Below are 22921 nucleotides of genomic sequence, written 5' to 3'. Positions count from 1 at the left end.
GCCTAGCGATGAAATCGAAAAACGTGAAGGCCGCGGGGGACGGGGAGCAAGTGCAGTGCGACGAGTGCCTGCGCTGGTGCTTCCTCGACGAGACTAAATTTCAGAATTTAGCAGACGCGGTGGGGTCTAGCTTCACGTGCAGGTCGTGCGAGGGCGTCAGGGAAGCCGTCCAAAAACTGGAAGAGAATTGGGCGGCTAAGTTTGAAGAGCTTAAGGCAAACCTGAGGGAGGAGCAGGAGAAGCGGGTAGCACTGCAGGCGAAGGTTGAAAATTTCGTCAAGGTGGAGGCGGCCCAGGCCGCGCAGTTGGTGAGGACTGTGGCCGAGCTTGGGGAGGCGAAGGAAAGGAGCGCCGAACTGCAAAGGCGGCTCGACGCTCTTGAGACTCGAGCAGCGGATAATGTTGGGTCAGGACACCAAAGCGAGGGCGAAGTGGGAGGCAGGGAGCCAAAGCAAGCGGTCGCCAGCTCGCCGCCGGTGAATCGGCGTAGCTATAGCGAAGCAGCGCAACACGCCCCGAGTGAGGCGACGCTGCAGCCACAGGAAGCCGGGAAGCAGGGAGAGGTAGGAGAGAGTGAAAGGGTGATTATCGCTGGCGACTCAAACATGGCTGGGTGCTCAAAAGCAATTGTGGAGAGGGTGAAAGGCGACAAAAGAGTGGCGGTAGGGACATTTCCAGGACAGACACTGGGTTCTGTCATGGAGCGAGCAAAAGAAAAGCTCACGGAAAATGCCCACGTGCGCAACCTTGTCGTAGTAGCAGGTGGGCTAAATGACGTCCTGAACAGGAAAGGGCCAGGACTAGCCCAGCGCTTGGCGAAGGGGGTGGACGACTTGCGCGAGCTATCCCCTCAGGTGCAGATCGTGGTGTGCACGGTGCCGGAGGTGCCTGTGCGTGACAGTCACGTACAAAGAGCCGTAATGGCTGCCAATGAGACAATATGGGAAATGAGCCGAGAGAAAGGCTTCGAGGTTGTCGAAGTAAACAGGGAAGTGAGAAGTTGTGGTGGTTTTAAACGAGATGGGATCCACTTCAATTACAGGCTAGCACGAGAAGTGGGCTGGCGACTTGGGGGTCGCGCTGTTGCTTTTTTAGGGGGCCCGCGGGCGCTCAGGAGGTCAGAGTAGGTAGTAATAAAGAAGGTCCCCTAAGGGAACATCAGAAGAGCATCGCCGTCGAAAACAAAAAAAGGAGGAAAGCAAGAACAAGAGCTCGCCATGCAATAGGCTACATAAACATGCAGGGCGGTAGAAGAAAGGAAAAGTGGGCAGAGATTGAGGAGCAGTTACATAGAGAACAAATAGGGGTGTATGCGGTTACAGAAACGCACCTTAGAGACTCAGAAGAGCCGCCAGTTATTGAGAATTATGTATGGGAAGGGTGCAACAGAACTAAGTCGGAAAGAAAGGGAGGGGGAGTCGGAATGCTCATCCATCAGGGAGCCAAATGGAAAAGAGTAAATTCACAATGTCAAGAGCATCTTTGGTTATCAGGTACAATGAGTGGGAAAGAAACTTGGCTTGGAGTTACGTATTTGTGGACCGGAATAAATTGCACAGAGAAGAATAAAGAGTTAGTGGAATGCATAAACGCTGATATTAGGGGTTTCGGGAATGGTGCTGAGATAGTCCTATTAGGTGACATGAATGCCCACATACAGGATTTAGATGGCTATACCGACAATAACGGGAAGTCAATGCTAGACCTTTGCGAGCAACATAACCTCGTGATCGTGAATACAGGGCCTAAGTGTGAAGGACAGATAACGTGGGAAGTGGGAAACCGGCAATCGACCATTGATTACTGTCTGATGACAGAAGGAATTCATGATAAGTTGAGAGAAATGGTCATCAATGAGGAAGGGTTTAGCAGCATAGGGAGTGACCATAAACGCACCATTTTGAAAATGGGATATGTAGTTGGGAAAGAGAGCAACGTAAGCAAAATGGCCAGTCCAAATTTGAACGCTGAACAAATAGCAAATATAGTCACTAGAGTGGAGGAAGAAATTGGCAAGTTGCCAAGTAAGGGGTGGGAATATGGTGAGCTTCTAAGTGTAGTAACGACAGAAATACGGAAAGAGAAACAACATGTTCATTGGAAAGGAAAAAAGAAACCGAAAAGCTGGTGGAACAAGGAGATACGAGAAGCGATCGCCGAACGACAGAAGGCATCTCGAGAGCACAGGCAGGCAAAGAAGGCGCAGTTGCCCCAGGATGAAGTAACCAGTAAATGGGAAATATACCGGGAGAAAAAGTCTATGGTTCAAATACTGGTGCAAGCAAAATTAAAAGGTGAAAGTGAAAGTTGGTTGTCAGAAATACGTGAGAAAAAGAAGGCCGCACCTAGAATATTTTGGAATCACATAAAATTATTAGGCAGGAAGTCAACAACAATACAACAACATATCCTAGACGAAGATGAAAACAGCCTGGAAGGAGAAGCAGCAATAAATTACATCCAAAAAGTAACAGCCGAATCTTTCAAAGGCAAGGACGAGGTTGTATTTGAAGAAAAAAAGAGCATGAAAGAGACCCAAGGGGGAAAGGAGCTAGTGCTTACAAATTTAAACTGGAAGAAAGCGGAAGAGAAAATTCCTAAGCGCACAGCCACAGGGCTAGACGAGGTTCCCGTTAGGCTGATAAATGAACTGGGACCAAAAAGTAAGGAAGCTCTCGTGAAAGCAGTTGAAAAAACATTAAAAGATAGACGAATACCAGACAGTTGGCGACAAAGTAGAATGAATTTAATTTATAAAGGTAAGGGGGAGAAAGACAGAATTCACTCGTATAGACCGTTGACCATTACATCGGTAATATACAGGTTAGCAATGCAGGCAATCAAATTAAAGCTTCAAGCATGGGCAGAAAATAATGGCATTTTGGGAGAGCTTCAGAATGGCTTTAGAATAGGTAGGCGTTTGGATGATAACTTGTTTGTTCTTACTCAGTGTATTGAAATATCAAAAGCAGAAAGCAGACCGTTGTATGTGGCCTTTTTGGACATTACAGGAGCATACGACAACGTAGACCGCAGCATTTTGTGGGATATTCTGGAAGGGGAAGGCTTAGGTAACGATTGTATACAGCTTTTGAGAGAGATTTACCTAGAAAATACTGTTTGCGTTGAATGGGAAGGGATGAGGAGCGCGGAGAAAGTTCATATCAACAAGGGACTGAGGCAGGGGTGCCCTTTATCCCCGCTGCTGTTTATGATGTACATGGTGAGGATGGAGAGGGCGCTAGAAGGAAGTAATATCGGGTTTAATCTATCATACAAACAGGCAGGTACAGTAATAGAGCAGCAACTCCCAGGTTTATTTTATGCGGACGACATTGTGTTGCTCGCAAACAAGCAAAGTGATTTGCAACGTCTGGCTAATATCTGTGGACAGGAAGGCAACAATTTAGGTTTGAAATTTAGTGTTAGAAAATCAGGTGTTATTGTATTCAATGAAAACAGTGCACAGACAGTGGAGATACAGGGCCAAGAAATACCTCGGGTAACGGAATATAAATACCTTGGTATATGGATAAACGAAGGCAACGGATATATGGAAACACAGGAAAAAACCATAACAGTCAAGGGGAAGAGAAATGCAGCCATAATGAAGCACAGAGCGCTATGGGGATACAATAGGTACGAGGTCCTCCGAGGTATGTGGAAAGGGGTAATGGTTCCAGGACTTACTTTTGGAAATGCGGTTGTTTGCTTTAAATCAGGGGTACAATCAGGACTCGACGGGAACCAAAGGTCAGTGGGTCGCCTCGCATTGGGCGCTCACGGGAAGACTACAAATGAAGCTGTGCAAGGGGATATGGGCTGGACTAGTTTTGAAGTGAGGGAAGCTCGCAGTAAAATTGAGTATGAAGAACGGCTGAGGAATATGGAGGAAAGTAAATGGGCTGGGAGAGTGTTCAGGTATCTGTACAGGCAAAACATTGATTCACAGTGGAGGAAAAGAACTAGGAAGCTTACCAGCAAGTATGCGGCCTGTGGGGTGGGCAACACAGCAACAAAGAAGGTCAAGCGGAAAGTCAGAGAGGCTGAATTAATCTCATGGGTGGCGGCAATGGAAAAGAAACCTGCCATGAGTAACTACTTAAGGGGAAAAAACGAAATTAGGAAAGAAACCATTTATGATAACTCAAAGGGAAGCTCATTACTTTTCGAAGCGAGATCGGGATGCCTTAGAACACGCACCTATAAAGCGAGATATAAGAAGGAAGAAGAAGCATGTGCTTGCTGCGGTAAAGCTAGGGAAACGACGGAGCATATTTTATTAGAATGTGAAGACGTCTATCCAGCGGTCGATTTAGGCACCACTGGCCTCCTTGAAGCCTTTGGGTTCAGCGGGAGCAATGGTAAAGCAAACAGGTCCGCAATAGACATCAGTAAGAGGCGATTGGAGGATTGGTGGAAGAAAAGTAGGGAAACGACAAAAGACGGAGACGTACAAAAGCACATTTCGCAATAGGGTATCAGAAAATTTGGACGTGGTAGTTCATAGTGTCTTTTTTTTGTTTCTCATTGGTTAACCTAGGTAGGATATTAGGCAGCATAGTAGCAAGAGCTTGGTGGCGCAAGCCACCGCCCCGTTCCAAAGGGGACGCTCATAACATCCATCCATCCATCGACGCGCCGCCTATCCAGCGCTGGTTCCCCATTGCTACACTCTACCATTGCTTCACGCGCACCGCAATTCGTGTCGGCCATGGTAGGGGCCGCTTTGCTTTATTTAGCCACCCCCTCCCCCCTTTCTTTAGGATACGTCTTTTGACATTGCAATGGCATGCGTTTCATGGATAAGCGTCGAAATTAAGGAGGTGCGAAACATAACAAGTGGAATCGGCGTACTGCTGCGTAAGAAAATCAAAGCGAGCCCGGGATAAATTGATACATGTTTCCTGGCAGGCCTTACGAACAAGGACAGCGAAAGAATTGGATGGCATCTGTGAGGGCAGTAAAGTAGGTCTGCTTTTGTCATGATATTTGTGAGAAGGTTTGTTTTGTAAATCGTGCTACACGTGCGCGTTTCGCAGCTTGTGCGACGCCAGCGGTCGTGCCGGGTCAGCTGCTCAATATTTAAAAGACATATATGTCACGACTGTGCTGAGTTGATGACTGCTTAGTGTAGCCTTAGCATTTGGTATGATGAGGATAACACTGGCGTGTGTGATGAGTAATATTTTATGCCGAGGAAGCTCATTTTCGCTGACGAGCGCTAATTCATAGACGACGCTCGTTTCGACTGTTGGCGTCAGAGGCGCAGTTTCACATGTTGCGATTTTTCTTGTGACTTTACATTTGCGAAATCGCCTTTCAAAAGCTAGCTCATGGGCAAGCAAACGAATTCCCAAGCGAAATCAGACCTTGTGAAAAGGGCATAATGAACCTCGTGATCATCGTACGTGATGAAAAACGAACATTCGAATCATATAGATTCTGATCTAGTGGTTAATAAATCTCATTTCTCAGCTGCAGATGGCTTCGAATGGGTCCGAAACGAATCAACCAGGATATGCTCTAATCATTTCGTCAATGGAGAAAAAAGCACAATCGACGCGACAACAACCCGACGCGACAAGCTGACGAGAATAATTTTACGAATAAAAAGACCTGATAAATAAGGGCTCGTTTGTCTCACTAGCCACGCTAAGCGACTTGCAGTTGCGCCGATTACGTCGGCAAGTAGGTCCCGGTTCTGTGTTCAGAAGTGAGCCATGACAGACCACTTAAACAACTGTTTCAAAACCGCACAAGCTTTCGTTTGGCGCAGTGGCAGACGATGACGAAGCACATAGAACGTTAGAGCACATATGGGAGTGCTTGGAAAGGCCTTCACATATTAGTAGCCCATACATAACTGCACATCCTCTCATGTTAAACAGACAGTGGGAGGCATGGCTTGCGGACGAGGGAAAGGAGAGCCAAGTGGCTCTCCTGGACCACGGTGTAAGAATAGTTCGTGTCCTGGACCAAGCCCAGCGAGCCGCTCGCGCCAGTGGAGCCCTGGACTAAGGGCCCAACAACGCTCGCCTACTTTTCTTTTTGAAAATTTCCTTCCTTCGTTCCTTCCAAGCGTTTTATTTCAGTTCAATAAACAATTAGGCTTTCGCCGTTACACTGTAATAGTCTAGTGAAAAACGTGTAAAATTACGCGCGTATAACTCTATTTTTGTGGTACCGCCTTACTTAGGTAACAGGAAAAGTTTGGAGCACGAACTATTTGCAGCCTCGCGGAGGAACAGTGGCTGGCGGTTATGAGGGCGTAGGCGGTCTTTCATTTTCTTTCTTTCCGATCGTCTTTTCACGCTGTTTTTAGGCAGATTGGCGAGTGAAGGCTTTTTCATTTGCTTCTAAATCTAATCCAAGCGCTGGATGGTCATACAAAAATTAAGATTAGCCTATGGTTATGTCCCTCTAGCCACCATACTATGGTCGAGTTATAGTGAACTAGAACATCGTAGTCGAGTGGAACGAACAGCACTCTCCCGCTGAGGTACCACGTGTGGAAAAATTTTGCGAGAGCGCTGCGAGCGAACTACATTAGGGCGGAGACGCGCTTCGCGGCATATTCAACGTAATTTCGCTGCGGGCGCTGATACTGATTGCGCGCGTATTCTCTTACAATGGCGCTTTATTTCAACTGCAAATTTATAGTGACACATTTTTTCTACGTATACATATTTGACGCATCGGTTATACAACATGACGTCTTCAATTTTGCTGTCGTTGTCAAGTGCGTCGTCTGCTAGCGAGCGCGCGTCCATTGCGCGGACGCTGGCGGACGCTCAGTTTTTCTCGCAGAAAGTCTGTACAGTAAATTTTTTTATGGTGTTACTTGCTTTGGTGCGCCCACGACTCTTGCAGGCCGGTACCAATTATAGTTTAGCCATGTGAACTGGTATATTTAACACTGTTTTCTAATGGTAACACGTACGTAATTTTTGCCACAGAAGCCGCCTATCTGCAACATAAAGCTACATAAGAAAATGTTATTGATATCGTGTCATTTGACGCGCGCATCTTGTTGGTGCAATATCGATCCGGGACAATAATCAAAGAAAACAATATTATAGTGAAATAAACCAGGTTGTAAGGGTGGATATGTTCAATGTAAGGGTGCATATACATGTATGACAAAGACATACATGTAAGAGAAGAATCAAATATTCTAAATGCACTGATTGAAAAAGTGAAAACTCCCGTGGGAATAAGCGTGTTTCTTTTAAAAGCTGCACCAGCTTCAGGTGAACCAATCGACTTTCCGAGAAAGGGAATCAATGCAATTATTGGACGTTAATATGAACAACAGTGTTAGGGAATACACACACACACACACACACACACACACACACACACACACACACACACACACACACACACACACACACACACACACACACACACACACACACACACACACACACACACACACACACACACACACACACACACACACATATATATATATATTGCATATATGTGCTCGGACTGAATAGGGGAGACCGGGAAGTCTTAAGCAATGTAAACTCCGTGGCTTGTCTGGGCATCTCCTTCAACGTGCCAGCAGGGGAAATGAAGTGGAAACATATAGTCTAATCGAATAGTATTTGCTATTCAGATCGTATTCGACTTCAGAATTCTCTATTAAAAATTATTTAGAAGAGCCGTTTCCATTCGAATGTAACGCGTAACAGCACTTTTGAAGTTTCGAAGGTGAGGGGCCGATGTGAGTGAGGACTCTTATTCCGAATGATTGTGCTGCTGGAGAGTCGCGACTGTTGCGCAGAGGCGCATCAGTTCCTGAGAGAATTAACGCAAGGGTGCTAATTGGTTTTGCTGAACAAGTTTCCAGCTGTCATTCAATATGAATGAATGAATGAATGAATGAATGAATGAATGAATGAATGAATGAATGAATGAATGAATCCTTTATTTTAATGAAGGGGACGGCTCGAGGCCGCTGTTTTGGATTAGGTGGGAAAGGAATGTGGGTTCCCGGATTCTGGGCTGAGGCACATCTTCATCTCAGTCTTTGATCTTCCGCTTTATGCAGACTCATAAGTGCATGTTCAGTTCCGCCGCTCTCGCATGGGCTGGTCGACCCCTTCTACACTACTCGAAACAAACCGCTTTGTCTGCCATATGTCGCAATGGCTTTCTGCGTTTCAGGGTTAGTTTGTATTTCAATTTCTAGTGTTCTAATGTCTCCGTGTAGTAATTAACATTTAAATGTTGAATGTTGGATCTCCCTTGTGAAAAAGCTGCACAGCTCCAAATGAGTTGTTGCAATTAGTCTGCTCTGCGTGACTCCTGGTAATGTGTGCATCGGGTATAAGTGTTCGCAATCGTAGCTTGTCTAAGTTGGTGCCATTTCTCAAGTAGGTGTGGTGTGCATGCAGCGTTGTCCATAACTTTATTAAAAAAAAAAAACATCTTCCGTGCGAGCAAGCCTGCCCTTGTCGTCAAACACATGTACTGGTGTAGCTTCTAATAGTCTCCGTTTACTGTCTGCTTTTATTTTAGTGCGTATGTAATGCAGCACGTGCTCATTCTAGGAAAGCCTTCGGCCAATATATTTAGGTATGGATTTTGGTCCGCGGGGTTTGGCGAGGAAATGGAATGTGGGGATCAAGCTGAACGTGTAATCAAGCCCAACCAGCTTGCGCGGCAACTGCGTGAGCGGCTGCGTTTCCCCCATTCGTGCCGGTGTGTCCCGGTGTCCATAGGATTTCAACATTTGTCCCATTGTCCTGTATTCTCTTTAGCTTCTTTCTGGTGTCGTTGGCTACAGCATCATCTGTTGCAGGCACCGTTAATTCGGTCACCGCTTCTTATGAGTGAGTAAGGATCCGATAATTATTTCGCACACACTGCTCTACAATGTCTCCCATGTCAATGGGAATGGTGTTGACCGCTCCTCATATAGCTAAGAGTTCAGCGTGCAAGGTTGCACCTCCGGGAAGCTGACATGTGTGATAGCCATTGTGTTGGGGTGCAGATGTGCTAACCCAGGCCATGCTTGCTATGTTGTTTGTGGTTGCAGCGTCCGTGTAGATGTCAATGGCATGCTGCGGCGCTCTTAGTTCCAATCTCTTTTCAAATATTTTTCTAGCTTCCGCGTTTCGTCTGGCTGTAGGGCGTTGTTGCCTCAGTATGCCCAGTGGTGGTTCCAATGGTGGCGTTACGGTCGCTTCCGCGGGCTCCAGGCTTCGCATGGACTTGTTTATCCCATGCCATTTTCTGTTTCAAACAGAAAACACGACTATAACACGACTCAAGGAGTCCTTGAGTCGTGTTATAGTCGTGTTTTCCAACCGGGATCGCATTCGAATTCGTGCTTCATTGATTATGTCCCGTATGGGTGGAATCATTACGAGCTTGAGCAGGTCCTCGTTCCTCGTGTGCTTCGGTAGCCCAGTGATCGTACGGAGCGTGACCCTGTGTAACTTTTCGATGTCGCAGAGGTCTAGTTCAGAGAATTCGTACACGGGTGTCCCGTAAAGAATCCTTCCAACCGCGACCGCTTTTGCAAGCGTTTGGCACGCTTTCTGACGCGCTCCGCCATACTTATATTCGTCTAACCATGTGCGACAGCGGTCTCCATTTTTGCTTTAGTGGTCGAATCCATAGCTGGGGGCTGTTGCAGCTAGCAATCTGTGCTCCGAAGATCCTAATTTGTCTGTTAGTCGACGTAATATCGCTTTGGCCGATGTGCAAGGTGATCTGCTTTTTTACATTGGTCGCTTATTACTTTCCGTCTACGCTGATCAATTCCGTCTTCTCTGGCGAGAGTTGCAGTCAGAGGCTATCTAAAGTGTTGCTAAGGCTCAGGATCGCTGCTCGCAGTTCAGTTTGCATGCTCTGTATGTCGGAATAGTCCGCGGCTTCCGTTCATATTGTTATATCGTCGGCGTAAATAGTAAAATGGGCCGAAGTGTCGCGCTCAAGACGTTCTGCCATCCGTGTCATGGCCAGATTGAATAGCATATATAGGTCCGAGGATGGAGCCCTGGGGCACTCCCTTATCCAAGTAGTAGGTCTTCGGACTCCATCCCGGTGCCTTGCCATGGATCGAGCTAGATTGGCCTGCTTTGGAGGAAGCTACGGATCCAATTGTATGTTCTTTGGCTAGGTTACCTGGTTGCCAATTTCTGTAAGATGACTTCTTGTTTCACGTTATCGAATTCTTTACGCATATCGACTGCACGAATATAGTCAGGTATCTGTTTGCAAGACTTGCGGTTGATCACTCTGCGGAACAACCGGAGGCAGTCATGTGTGCCCATGTTCGGCCGAAAACCTGCCTGCGCAGGATGCATACCCGGTTGTACATATTCGATGTAGTGCTGCATTCTTGTGTGTAGCATTCTTTCTAACAATCTGCAGACAGTTGACGTTAGAGCTATGGGGCGTAGGTTAGCTGGTTTCGTGTGGTCTTTGCCCGGCTTCGGTATAACTAGGGTAGATGAGAGATAGTTTTAGTGAATCTGGCACTAGTCCTGATTCCCAGGATTCATTGACAATTGTTATGAGCTGTTCTTGAGCTTCATTGCTGAGGTTTCCAAGTTCTTGCCAAGTCACTCCATCGTGCCCAGGAGCTGACTTCGTTTTGCCTTGTGCAAGGGCCGCTACGAGTTCACTTAGCGTAAAGGGCGCGTCTAGCTCCTCTTTCGCGTTGTCTATCGTGGCAGAAGGCAGCGGTTCCGGAGGCTGCATGTTGGAAGAAAGTGTGGATGACGCGGTCCTCCAGCACGGCAGGCTCTTCTCGCAAAAAGAGCTCCGCGAGAGGAAACGCGCCTCTCTCGCTCCCAAGCATGCAGGCTTCTTAAAATCTGCCATAACATTTTTAGACCGGGTTCTCGGCCAAGCTTCGCGCACGTATTGTGCCACATGTCTGCTTCGAGTTGTTGTTGGTATTCCTCGATGAGTCGGTATTGATGTTTAAGGCGCATTAGATCTTTGTGATCGATCTTTATACCGATATTGCTGTGTGAGGCGGCTGACCTTCCGCCATAGATTTGCAAGGTGCATATCCATGTGAGTTGTAGTGTCATCGCATGGGATAGTTCATCTGGCCTCCGACCGTGCCTCTGCTATCACAGCGCTGAATTGTTCAACGTCCGCAAAAGAGTCCCCGGTGGCCATTAGAAATTTTTTCTGGTGAAAAAAAAAAACAGTTTCTCTCCTTTCTCCGATCTTTTTTTGGGATTGAGCGTGATGATTATTGGTAAATGGTCGCCTCCCCATGTCGTCGATTCTACGCCCCATTGCCTTATGAGCTCCGGAGTGGCTAGTGTCAGATCGGGCGTTGTGTCCTGTTGTCGCGCGCGTAGCCCTATGCGGGTTGGTGTTTCTGGTTTGTCGCATATGTCCAGTTGACATTTCTATTGCATCGTGCAGTATGCGTCCTCTCGGGTCAGCTTTGGCGTAGCCCCATGTTTGATGCTTGGCGTTAAAGTCTCCCTCCACTAGAATGGGAAGACCTCTGGCTTGTGCCTGCACCTTACTGAGCCATTGGTAGGAGTCATTCCGGTGCTTGCCCGTTATGGGTCTGTAGTACGTGGAGACTGCAACCATTGGCCGGTGGCCGCGCGGACATTGCTTTGGTGCGCCCGCGACTCTTATGTGCCAGTACCAACTGTAGTTCTAGCCAGGTGAACTGTTATTTTTAACACTGTTTTCTAAAATTAAAACGTAATTTTTGCCACAGACGCCGCCTATCTGCAACATGAAGCTACATAAGAAAATGTTATTGATATCGGGTCATTTTACGCGCGCACCTTGTTGGTGGAATATCTATCAGGGAATTAATGATCAAAGAAAGCAATATTATAGTAAAATAAACCAGGTTTATTGACTGCGCGGCGCGAAGAGATGCAGATGACCAATGAACTTCTAGGTAAATGTAAGGGTGCATATACATGTATGACAAAGACATACATGTAAGAGAAAAATCAAATATTCTAAATGCACTAATTGAAAAAGGGAAAACTCCCGACCGAAATAAGCGTGTTTCCTTTAAAAATTGCACCAGCCCCAGGTGAACCAATCGACTTTCCAAGGGAAGGAATCAAGGCAATTATTGGACTTTAATATGAACAACAGTTTTAGGGAAAATATTTTGCATATGGTACTCAGACTGAATCGGGGAGACCGGGAAGTCTTTAGCAATTTAATCTCCGTGGCTTGTCTGGGCATCTCCTTCAACGTTCCAGCAGGTTAAATGAAGTGGAAACATATAGTCTAATCGAATAGTATTTGATATTCAGATCGTATTCGACTTCAGAATTCTCTATTAAAAATTGTAGAATAGCCGTTTTCGTTCGAATGTACGTATAACCGCACTTTTGAAGTTTCGAAGGTGAGAAGCCGATGCGAGTGAGGACTCTTATTCCAAATGATTGTGTTGCTGGAGAGTCGTGGCTGTTGCGCAGAGGTGCATCAGTTCCTGAGAGAATTAACGCAAGGGTGCTCATTGGTTTTGCTGAACAAGTTTCCAGCTGTCATTCAATAGAAACACCCCGTTTTGGGGCAGCCATGTAAATCTCCTAACTTGATTCAGGCAAGGAAAACATTTTTTTTGTCAGTATCACCATGTCTGCAACCCCTTAAAACTGGGTGCCCACAGCGGTAGCACATTTATCTCCTTCAAGGAACACAGCTGATCTACAAATATATCTACGTGTATGTGAGGCATGCGATTCGTTTAATTACTTCATTATTGTTCTTATAGTACACCGGAGCTGAAAGCAGCCGTTTATAATACAGAAGCTGCTTAGTTGAGCGGACGTATAGTTGGGAAAGGCAATAAATTTAGTAATTAAATATAAGATAAGCGCAACATGTTTTTCTCAGAAATCAGACTAGACAATAATTTCTTTCGTTTACACGCCCGAAAAAAGCCGAAGGGCACAGCGACCTCCCTTTTGCGTATTTCCTTAATTAAAAAAAATTCTGGCGTTTTATGTCTGGCGATATGATTATGAGGCCTTACCACCTGAGGTTCTTTAAAGGGACACTAAAGGGAACAATAATTAAGTCAGTTTATGCTAATAAAGCATTGTTTGAGAACCCTGCAGGCAGTCCTTTCAAAATAATAGTATGATTATTAGATGAGAAAATGAAAGTCGAAGTATCAGCATTTGAATTTCGCGGCGAAATCCCGACGGCGGTTGTCAGTGCGACGTCACGGATTCCAAAGTATGCTTTTGCATTTGGGCCGCGTTGGGTGATTAAACGTTCCCGAAACTTGCCATGTTTAATATTCGGTTCCTTTAGAACACAATGTAGTCAGCCTGTACAGCTGTATATTTAAGTAGGCCCTAGAAGATTTCATAGAAATCCATGACGTCATAGCGACTAGGTGCGGGAACTTCAAGGAGGCGTCGCAATCCGTCTTTCATTCTTGCGCTTTTTCTGACTTACCAAGACCCTTATTGTGGTAAGAGCGGCGTTTTTGGTATCGTAGAAAGGTAATTTACTGATGCAGAGGAAATAATTTTTTTCTTTAGTGTCCCTTTAATCTGCACCTAAGTAGAACTACACGAGTGTTTTTCCATATCGTTCCCATCGAATTCCGCGACCTGGTTTGAACCCGTGAGCTCGAGTTCAGCAGCACAACGACATATCCTCTAGGTAGCCATTAATTAGGCTACCGCCCCCCTCCCTTTTTTTTCCCTTGTTGTTGTTAAGCATGAACTGTAGAACAAATTTCACACGGCTTAAGGGCCCAAGGTTAGCATGCATACACCTAGTGCCGGCCGCAAATACTCCCGTACAAAATACTCCGTATTGTGTTACGCGAGGAACACGGAAACGTGAATGGGATGTTGCACTGCAGCTTTCTTTTTCTATAAGAATACTGCCCGAAAATCTGAGTACAGGGCGCCAGATGGGGCAGATGTATTTTATTTGTTTGAAGCGGCGAGCAGGAAGATATGTTATCTGCGTTTCGCAAGACCTACTAATGGAATACTATATGCGCAAAAATAGACGCGAGAGATACAGGCTGCTTGAAGGACGAGAAAAATATTTGTTATCCGAACGGAACCGTACAATAACGTAGTAGAATGGAAACCGACACTACGGCCGCAATGTACGCGCAATCACCGATCAGCATTAAAGAAAAATAAAATGAAATAAAGAAGATAAGGAAAGCAATGTATTGATAAGGCATAAATGCTTGTCATATCCAATTATAAACCCCGTCTGAGCGGCCTGAACGCATATAGCAGCGCGTGAAGTAGTACGAATGACCCTTCCGAGAAGTATCGCCAGCAGTTTCCAACGGCGCGACACCGATGCGACCCAATCTACTTCGATCGCAGCGCCGCCACAGTATTTTTCGTCGTCGCGCGCGTCACTGCAAAGCGCGCGCCGTCCCGGCTGCGTGGCCCACTGAGTATAAACTCTACCAAAGCCGTCGCATTGCATGTCGCACATGTGTCGCGTGTTCGTTGACGTTAGTGCGCGACCTTCGGTTCGTTGTTGAACTGGTGTTGTTTTTATAGTCAAGAACAATGAAAAGACAGAGCTCTGGCCGCAGAACTGATGCAAACGAGGATGAGGTTCGTACAGTGCGAGCGAAATTGTGTTTCACGGATTTCTAGAGATCTTGATGAATGCTAGGCGAAAGATTTTACACGTGTCGCTCAACATGTTAGATCGTTACGTGTGTAGTATACACCCGCTGAATCGGTTTGTTGTAAACAGTGTGCTTCTTTTCCTTTTCAGCCCTGCAACTGGAAAAAATGGCGTGTAGAGAGTGAGTGCAGCGCCAGTAAACTGTTCGTGCTTGTCGTCTAGAGCTGTCGTACTGAGAAACACGGAGGCCAACACAGGCCGCAAGCAACATGTTGTCAGCTCAGAAATTACATTGGTTAGGAAATATGGTCCCATCACGTATCCCACCCGCCGTGGTTGCTTAGTGGCTATGGTGTTGGGCTGCTGAGCACGAGGTCGCGGGATCGAATCCCGGCCACGGCGGCCGCATTTCGATGAGGGCGAAATGCGAAAACACCCGTGTGCTTAGATTTAGGTGCACGTTAAAGAACCCCAGGTGGTCAAAATTTCCGGAGTCGTCCACTACGGCGTGCCTCATAATCAGAAAGTGGTTTTGGCACGTAAAACCCCAAATATTATTATTATCACGTATCCCAACAATTGTTTCGAAGCAGAGCCGCCGTCATCACGTTTGTTTGTGGCGTGTTGACCAACGTGTTGTCCGGTGTGGCAGCGCCCGCATTCTTGCACCGTTATTCCAGGGGAATTCGTTCTTTAACACAGTATTTTTCTGGGATAGTTACTGCATATTGACTGGTTCAGCCAGCATAATGTTACACAGGGACGAGTCAGCGACTTTGTCAGTAGTGTTTTTATTTATTTGAACATACTATCAGCCCTTTACAGGGCCAAGATAGGAATGAGTACAATAACATGTTACATTCTATACAATAAACACTAAACACACGGCAGTGCATATGATCAGGTATACACAAACAATATTAAGAACAATTCATGATACTTAGTGCATAAGCTTGTGGCACTTAATACAGTACTATAAGGAAACAAAAACTGAAATCACGCGCCACTAAGAAGAGTATTGTTGAAGGTGGGTCCGAAACTGCACCCAGTCAGTCGAGCTCACCACTTTCTACGGCAGTTTATTCCATTCTCTGACAGTTTGCAAAAAGAAAGAATATTTAAAACAATCCTTAGAAAATGTACCCTCTTTCACATACTTTGAATGTTTATTCCTTACTACCCGCGGTATTGTCTCGGTTATGTAGCATTGCTTGTTTACCAGCACCATGTGATTCATAATGCTGTAAAAAGGGCTCAGCCTTTTCTGTTTCTTTTGCATTTTAAGTAAGCGAAGGTTTGCCTTTTCATGAAGCGGTGACACCGAGTTTTGTCTTCGGTATTTGGAAAAAATGAAGCGCAAGGCACGCCGTTGCACACCTTCTAATTTTAGTGCATTCTTTTGGTCGTATGGATCCCAGACTTCACACGCATATTCCATTATAGGACGAACTAGCATTTTGCATACAATAAGTTTGGATTCTGCGGGTGCTTGTTTTAAAGTTCCTCGAATAAATCCTAATCTTTGATTTGCCTTGCCTACTATATTGTCAATGTGCGGCGTCCAACTCATATTTGCAGTCAAAGTTGTATTCGGTCACTCGAGTTAGTGGGGTACCCGATAGGGAGTAGTTGAACTGTAAAGGGGCATGTTTGTGTGATATTGTCATGCATACAGTTTTTTCCAAGTTCAGTGGTATTTGCCATTTCCTACACCATTCATGTATTTAATCTAAGTAAGAATTAAGTTTAAGTTGGTTTTTTTCTGTCCTTGTGTAACATTATGCTGGCCGAACCATTCATTTAGTTCCTACATGCTCATTTCGCGTGTGTTCAAGCACTGCAGTAGAGATGCTTTGAGCAAAAAAAAATTTCTAAATGTTTGAAGACTCGTGTATTAATTACATTCGTACGCGTGGCGACTCGACATGACCTATACTTTCTTATTGTGCTTTAGAAAAGCAGCAACTTCTCAAATGGAGGGAGGAAAGACTCATCAAAAAGCTCGAGAAGGACAAGAAGGTGAAGGAATCCCAAGATCAGCTGGCCTCGTCCGTGGATTCTGAATCGAAAGGCCGGAAATACACCGTCAGCATAGCAGTTCCGGGTTCCATTATGGACAATGCTCAAAATGCGGAATTGCGTACTTACTTGGCAGGCCAGGTGAGGGAGCAGATAAGCAAACTTGTGAGCACATGGCACCCTGGTTCAAAATACTGTGATGGACCTCGGCACGCACCTATTGTAAACATGCCATTCACACTGGTGCCATTTCTAGTGGTTATCTTTTATGTACGCTGGCTTGGTTATTGCATTGTCTAGTACTAGTTCACGTCGGCAATGCAAATGAAACTTTATGCTTTTTGGTGGACACACTGCATGGGAAGTACTGTCAAAGTATATAAACTGAAATTCATGAATTTCAATTTTTTTTGTATTTACCGTGTGTGTTTATATCTGTAACTTGTTGACAAGTGATCCTTAGGCAAGATTTATTTTATGTTTTCGTACAAGGCTTACCTTCCTTGATATTCATCCTGAAAGTTGTCTCTCAGTGTGGCTAATCTTGCATTCTCGAGTGGGAACACAAGTGCAATGTTGCGAGCTGGAGTGATGCAGTTGAGTGATGCAGGTGTCAGACAGTGGTCAAGCCCTGTTTAGTTTCCATAGGGTCATGTGTATTAGCTTTCTGTTTACTTCGTTGAAAAACAAATAGCACACCGCCAATGTGGAATCATCTGTCGGTGTCACCTACAATCACCACCACATGTTGCCATTGAAAACGGTCACTTTGCAGAGCCTGCCATGCGGTACTGATGCATCGTCGTTGCCATACTAAGATTGTTGCCGGTCACCAATCTCAACATGGCTCACAAAGTTAAAAGCTAAGAGGAGGTGCATGAAGGCACAAGGGGTTGCCCCCCAACCTTGTTCACAGAAGTGTGGTCTTCGATACCTTGTACAGTGACATCGATATGCAAGGCTGCTTGGCAACTGAAAAAGGGCTGCGAGTCTTGAAAAGACGCTGTTATCGAAGATTTGACTCAAGCGTAAGGTGAAAATTAAAAGCTTGTACCCGCCAGTCTTCCCATATTATTCGTACTGTTTATGAATTTGGGCGTTTCACAACTTTATGTCAATGTTTTGCAATGTCTTGTCAAATTTTACGAAAAATAAATTCTGTTTGCGAAAGAGATTCGTTCATCAGTTTCTGAACTTTCCGTTGAAAGTTTTTTCATGGTGAAAGGATGCCAGAGAGGCATTTGGCTTTGAGCAAGTTCCCGAAGCAGGTGATATTGGCAACAGAAAATTTGCTTTTAAGGTCACTGTAATCTAGAAACAATGTGTTGCTTGTCAGTCTCTGCTGCTCTAAGTTTGCTGTTATTTCTGTAGTAAGAGTGGTGAGGAAGTACATATCTAACCCTCAAAAGGTGTGTGCTCAGAGCAAGCATAAAGTAAAAGCACCTGCATACACCCCATCTCCCCTAGCTCTCCTCGGTGTCATTTTCAAGGATTTTAAGAAACTTGAAGTTTGCAGGCATGCAAGCTTAATTTAGCGTGATTCACAACTACAACTCTTTGGAGCACTCCAAAGAAGGGTTGAACATTTAACCTAACTGTCAGGCAGCAACAGAGGGCTTTACTGAGCAGGTTTTCAATAGTTGTTGGCTTCTTATTCTACTTTAAGTAAAGTTTTGTGTGCGAGCAGTATCTTGCTTCATATGTAGTCCTGTTGCAAGCATTATCCAATGTTACGTTTCCCTGTATAATTTCTGTGGTCGCCTAAAAAAATGTATCAATGGGGTTCTACTGTGGTTGGTTCTTTTTGCCAAATATGAGTGACAGTTTAACGCAATGAGCTGTTGCATTGCTTTGGGGTGTGCATTTGTGCTGCCATTACTGCCTTAAAATGCAAAATTAGTTGTACTAACTGACAAATTTAGGGATGAATATTTATGAAGATCCATGTAGAAAAATCAAACAAAAATGAAAGTTGCCTACGATGTGCGTGCCTTAAATTTGCAATGTTTGTTGCAAGCTTAAATTATTAGGTTTATGAGTTTCAGCTTAAGCGCTACAGAAACACTTTTTGAACAAAGCAAGAAAACATCCCTGAAATGTAGACAGTGTTGCAGGGAACTTAGTCTCGCATCATAGATTGCTTGCTCTTTTCTGTGGCTTTAAGATACCCCCACTTTTTATTCCACCTTGGGCAACATCAGCGCTGATGTAACATGAAGCGCAATGGCTTATAGATGCTGGCCATTGGGCACGTGCACTGATCCATTGATTGATTGAAAACATCTTTATTTGCAGGATATTCGTAGAACTTGTGGGTGGGCCGCCTAGTCCAGTAGCCCACTGGTTACTGCTGCTGCGCTGGCCCTCCCCACCAGCCAGTGCTGACGGTCAGGATCATCGCTGAGCAGAATAGCCTCCCACTGTTCTTTTGAGGGATTTGGAATGGGGTCAACTATGGGATTAAATTGGCAAGCCCACACCATGTGGTAGAGATTAGCTCCCTCTCCACAGTGTGAGCATTGCGGGGAGTATAGTGTAGGTTACCACTGGTGTAACTTAGCTGGCGTTGGGTATGTATTAGTTTGTAGTCTCCTAAGAGTGTTCTCTTCCAACTTATTGAGGGATTTATGTGGTGTTGGGTACTCCTTCCTGGCTGTTCTGTATGGTGCGAGATTGCCAGCATACACTGCTAAAGCAGTTAGGTCGCAGCACCCTTCACGGTCATCAGGGGGAGATGCCCGGTATAGAAGAGCTCGGGCATGCCTGTGACCGGCTTCGTTTCCTCCTGGTAGTTCGAGGTGACCGGGAAACCAGATGACTGAGGCTTGGCTGGGTGGATGCTTAGTCAGCAATGACAACCGTGACCTGTGAATTAATCCATTATTGAAGTTGCGACAGGCGTTCTGGGAGTCAGTGAGCACATCGGCGTTGGGGTTAGATGCTATAGCTAATGCAATAGCTGTTTCCTCTACGTGAGTGGGGTTGGTTGTTTTCATCAAGGCGCAATTCACTATCGATCCTGACGGCGTTGAGACCACAATAGTCATCACTCCATTCTTTGGCCCTGCGGCGTCCATATAGCGGGTGTTAGGTTGCTCGTCCCATTTCTTCTGCAGGGCTTCCCCTCTTGCTTTTCTCCTTTCGATGTTATATGCGGGGTGCATGTTCCGCGGAATGGGGTACACGTTGATGCGTCTCCTCACATCATGTGGTACCTCTTCCCTTTGGTCTATCGTATAGGGCAGATTAATACGGATCTTTTCGAGCATATCTCTACCTGGTTTTGTGAGTGCGAGCCTATTGAGTTGTGAAAGGCATTGTGCTTCCCACATCTCTTTGAGGGTATTATGTACTCCTAGAGCCATGAGCTTTGCCGTTAGCGTGGAGTTTGGTAGCCCCAGTGCCGTCTGGTAGGCCTTCCGGATCAATGTCTCCAACTTTTCAATTTCCGACTTGGAGAGGTTAAGGAATGCCGTCCCATACATTATCTGAGAAATCACGAAAGCCTGCACTAAACGGATGGCGTCCCTTTCCGTCATGCCTTGGTGCTTATTTCTGATACGATGCATCATCTGGAGGATTTGCTCGGTGGATGTTGTAAGCTTCTTCATAGTGGTGGTGTTCTGTCACCCCTGTGAGATATACAGCCCTAGGATCTTGATCTCCGTGGGTTTCGGTACTGAGTGGTTGTCTATATAGACCGTGATGTTCTGCGCCAGGAGTGTCCTCAGGTTCTTCAGGATGAGCAACTCGGACTTTTCCGGCGCACACTGGAGGCGTCTTTCCCTGGCGTACTGGTCCACTGTGTCCGCTGTTGCTTGAAGACGCTCCTCGATCTTGGCGTCACTCCTCGAGTTGCACCAGACAGTGATATCATCCGCATACAATGTGTGTTTGATACCCGGGATTTCGGAGAGAAGGCCTGGGAGATCTTTCATAGCCAAATTGAACAAAAGGGGTGACAGTACCGCCCCTTGCGGAGTTCCTCTTGGGCCTAGATTGATGGGATCTGATTTTATTCCACCGAAGCTTATAGTGGCTTGCCTTGCTGATAAGAAGTTTTTGACATAGTTGTAGGTTCTGGCACCACAGTTGGTGTCGGCGAGGCTTTGAAGAATATTTTTATGCAGAACGTTATCAAACGCTCCTTTCAAATCAAGTGCCAGGATGGCCCTTGTCTGTGACTTGGGTGTTGTCTCAAGGAGATCCTTGTACAGGTACAAGAGGGCGTCCTGGGTTGATAGGTGAGGGCGAAAGCCGAATTGAGTGTTAGGTAGGAGGTTGTTCTATTCTAAGTATCTACTGAGTCTCGTGTTGATGACCCTCTCTATGAGCTTGCCCAAACACGAGGTCAGCGATATCGGTCTTAGATTATCCAGTTTAAGGGGTTTGTTCGGCTTCGGAATGAACCGAACCTCGGCCGTCTTCCAGGATATTGGTAGCGTTCCTGTAGCCCAATGCTGCTCGTTGAAGCATTCCACCAGCGAGGTGATGGTGTCATCGCTGAGGTTAAATAAGAGCTTTGCTGTTATTTGATCTGGACCTGGAGCTGCATTTTTTCGCATGGCCGCTATTTCTGCTTTGATCTCTTCTTTCGTGAGTGGGATGTCCAGCTTCGCATTCGGCAGCCCAGAATACTCCGGTTGTTCCACGACTGGGTCCGTGCACAGATACCTGGTCTTGAGCTTTTCCATCAACTCTGTGTCCGTACCCGGGATGGTGTGTACAATCTTCGTGAGCCTGTCTTTAGTGGCCGACTTGCTGCTGCTGGGGTCGATTAGGACACGCAGGAGCTTCCAAGTCTTTGACACACCTAGCTTCCCCTGAATACCATTGCAGAGCGTATTCCAGTTCTGTCTGGCCAAGGATATGGCGTAGGATTCTGCCTTTTTGTTTATCTCCTCTATTTTTTTCCTGAGTTTGCGGTTAAGCCGTTGTCTTCGCCATCTCTTTGTCAATGAGTGTCTTGCTTCCCGTAAATGTAGAAGGTGCGGATCGACCGGTGGGCAATCTTCTGTCGTGCACACCTCTTTCGTAAAGGCTTTCAAAGCTTGCACCTCACCCTTAACCCATTCCTCTAGGTTTGTAATAGGTTCTGCAGTAGATGCCCGGGCCTGTCTCCACCTGTCCCAGTTCGTAATTCTTAAGGCAGATTTTCTATAAAACGGGGAAGCAGCAGTTAACACGTCCTGCCCACTCTGTCATTGCCCCTTCTTTTTCTGACCCGATGTGCGTTTGTCAGATACCAGCCTGGAAGGGCTATGGTAAGGTATCGGGGGAAAGAAGAAAAACGGAAAGAAGTGATAGGCAGGGTTTTGCTATCAATGTTGCCAAAGCTGAGAGGAACCATTGAATTGAGGGGAATGGGGAAATTGTACATTGAGCTCGTATCTCTGTTCCTACTAGGTGTTTTCAGAATTTTCCCGAGGAATATATTCCTCGAAAGGCATTGCTGTCGTACTAGGGGTGTTTTGGGGCCCCTTTAAATATACATTTCCTGACTATGAATTTCCTGCACACATGTCCACCAAAGAGCTTGAAGTATTTGTGCAAGCTGTATGTGCATAGTTAATATAGTGTTTAAAATGAACTTAGTAAAAGGTTGACTTTGAAGGCACAGTATTATATTGAGACTTTTATTTATTTTCATCTTGATATGATGGCTGGCACCCAGTCAAAACGTCAATGAAGTAACCTTTTCCAAGTTACTCCCGTGCTACCTATTACCGTGGCAGCAATTCATGGCTTTTCTACTTCGTTATATATAGCAGTTCACTGCAAATCTTTAGATTCATTCATTTAATATAAGCTACTTGTGCTGCTGTAGAAGCAGAATAAGTGTTGCAGGTAAGTGTATTGGCTATGCTTATTTCTTTTGACTGCTACCACTTGTTTCATTAAGTTAAAATTCATCTGTCATATTTCAATTAAAAGAATGTGCAGGAAACCATACTAACACATGCAGGCATATTTCACGTCTTTCAAGCCGTACACGATGCTCTCAAGGTTCGTAATTCAGTGAGCTCGTATAGTGATATCTGTGTTTACTTGCTGTACAAGATTTTTTTTTTTTAAAAGCTCATGTTCCTTTTCTTTTTCTCTCCCTCAGATTGCAAGGGCTGCAGTCGTTTTTTGTGTGGATGAAATCATTGTCTATGATGATGATGGCTCAACTACACGGTACGTTCGCACCAGTTTGGACAACACCTAAAGTGCATCTACTTGTAATCATTTTTATTAACATTTACTTTGGACACAATGACTGCAACATCCTCTTAGAAGAGAATCTTCTTGACCTCTTCCATTCTTT

General features: G+C 45.5%; 1 protein-coding gene across 1 annotated transcript in view; it reads left to right on the top strand.

Annotated features, from left to right (window-relative positions):
- The first annotated feature begins 14402 nt into the window (after positions 1-14402).
- LOC142583438 (28S rRNA (uridine-N(3))-methyltransferase) overlaps positions 14403-22921 on the top strand; it is a 45906-nt gene continuing 37387 nt past the window's right edge. The window contains exons 1-4 of the mRNA XM_075693907.1: positions 14403-14576; positions 14743-14773; positions 16547-16752; positions 22721-22791. Of these exons, the coding sequence (XP_075550022.1) occupies positions 14529-14576; positions 14743-14773; positions 16547-16752; positions 22721-22791 (356 nt within the window). The 5' untranslated portion in view covers positions 14403-14528. The remainder of the gene's footprint in view (positions 14577-14742; positions 14774-16546; positions 16753-22720; positions 22792-22921) is intronic.

Source organism: Dermacentor variabilis, chromosome 1, assembly GCF_050947875.1.
Source record: "Dermacentor variabilis isolate Ectoservices chromosome 1, ASM5094787v1, whole genome shotgun sequence".
Lineage (NCBI taxonomy): Eukaryota > Metazoa > Arthropoda > Arachnida > Ixodida > Ixodidae > Dermacentor > Dermacentor variabilis.
This window is presented reverse-complemented; position numbering and strand designations above follow the sequence as displayed.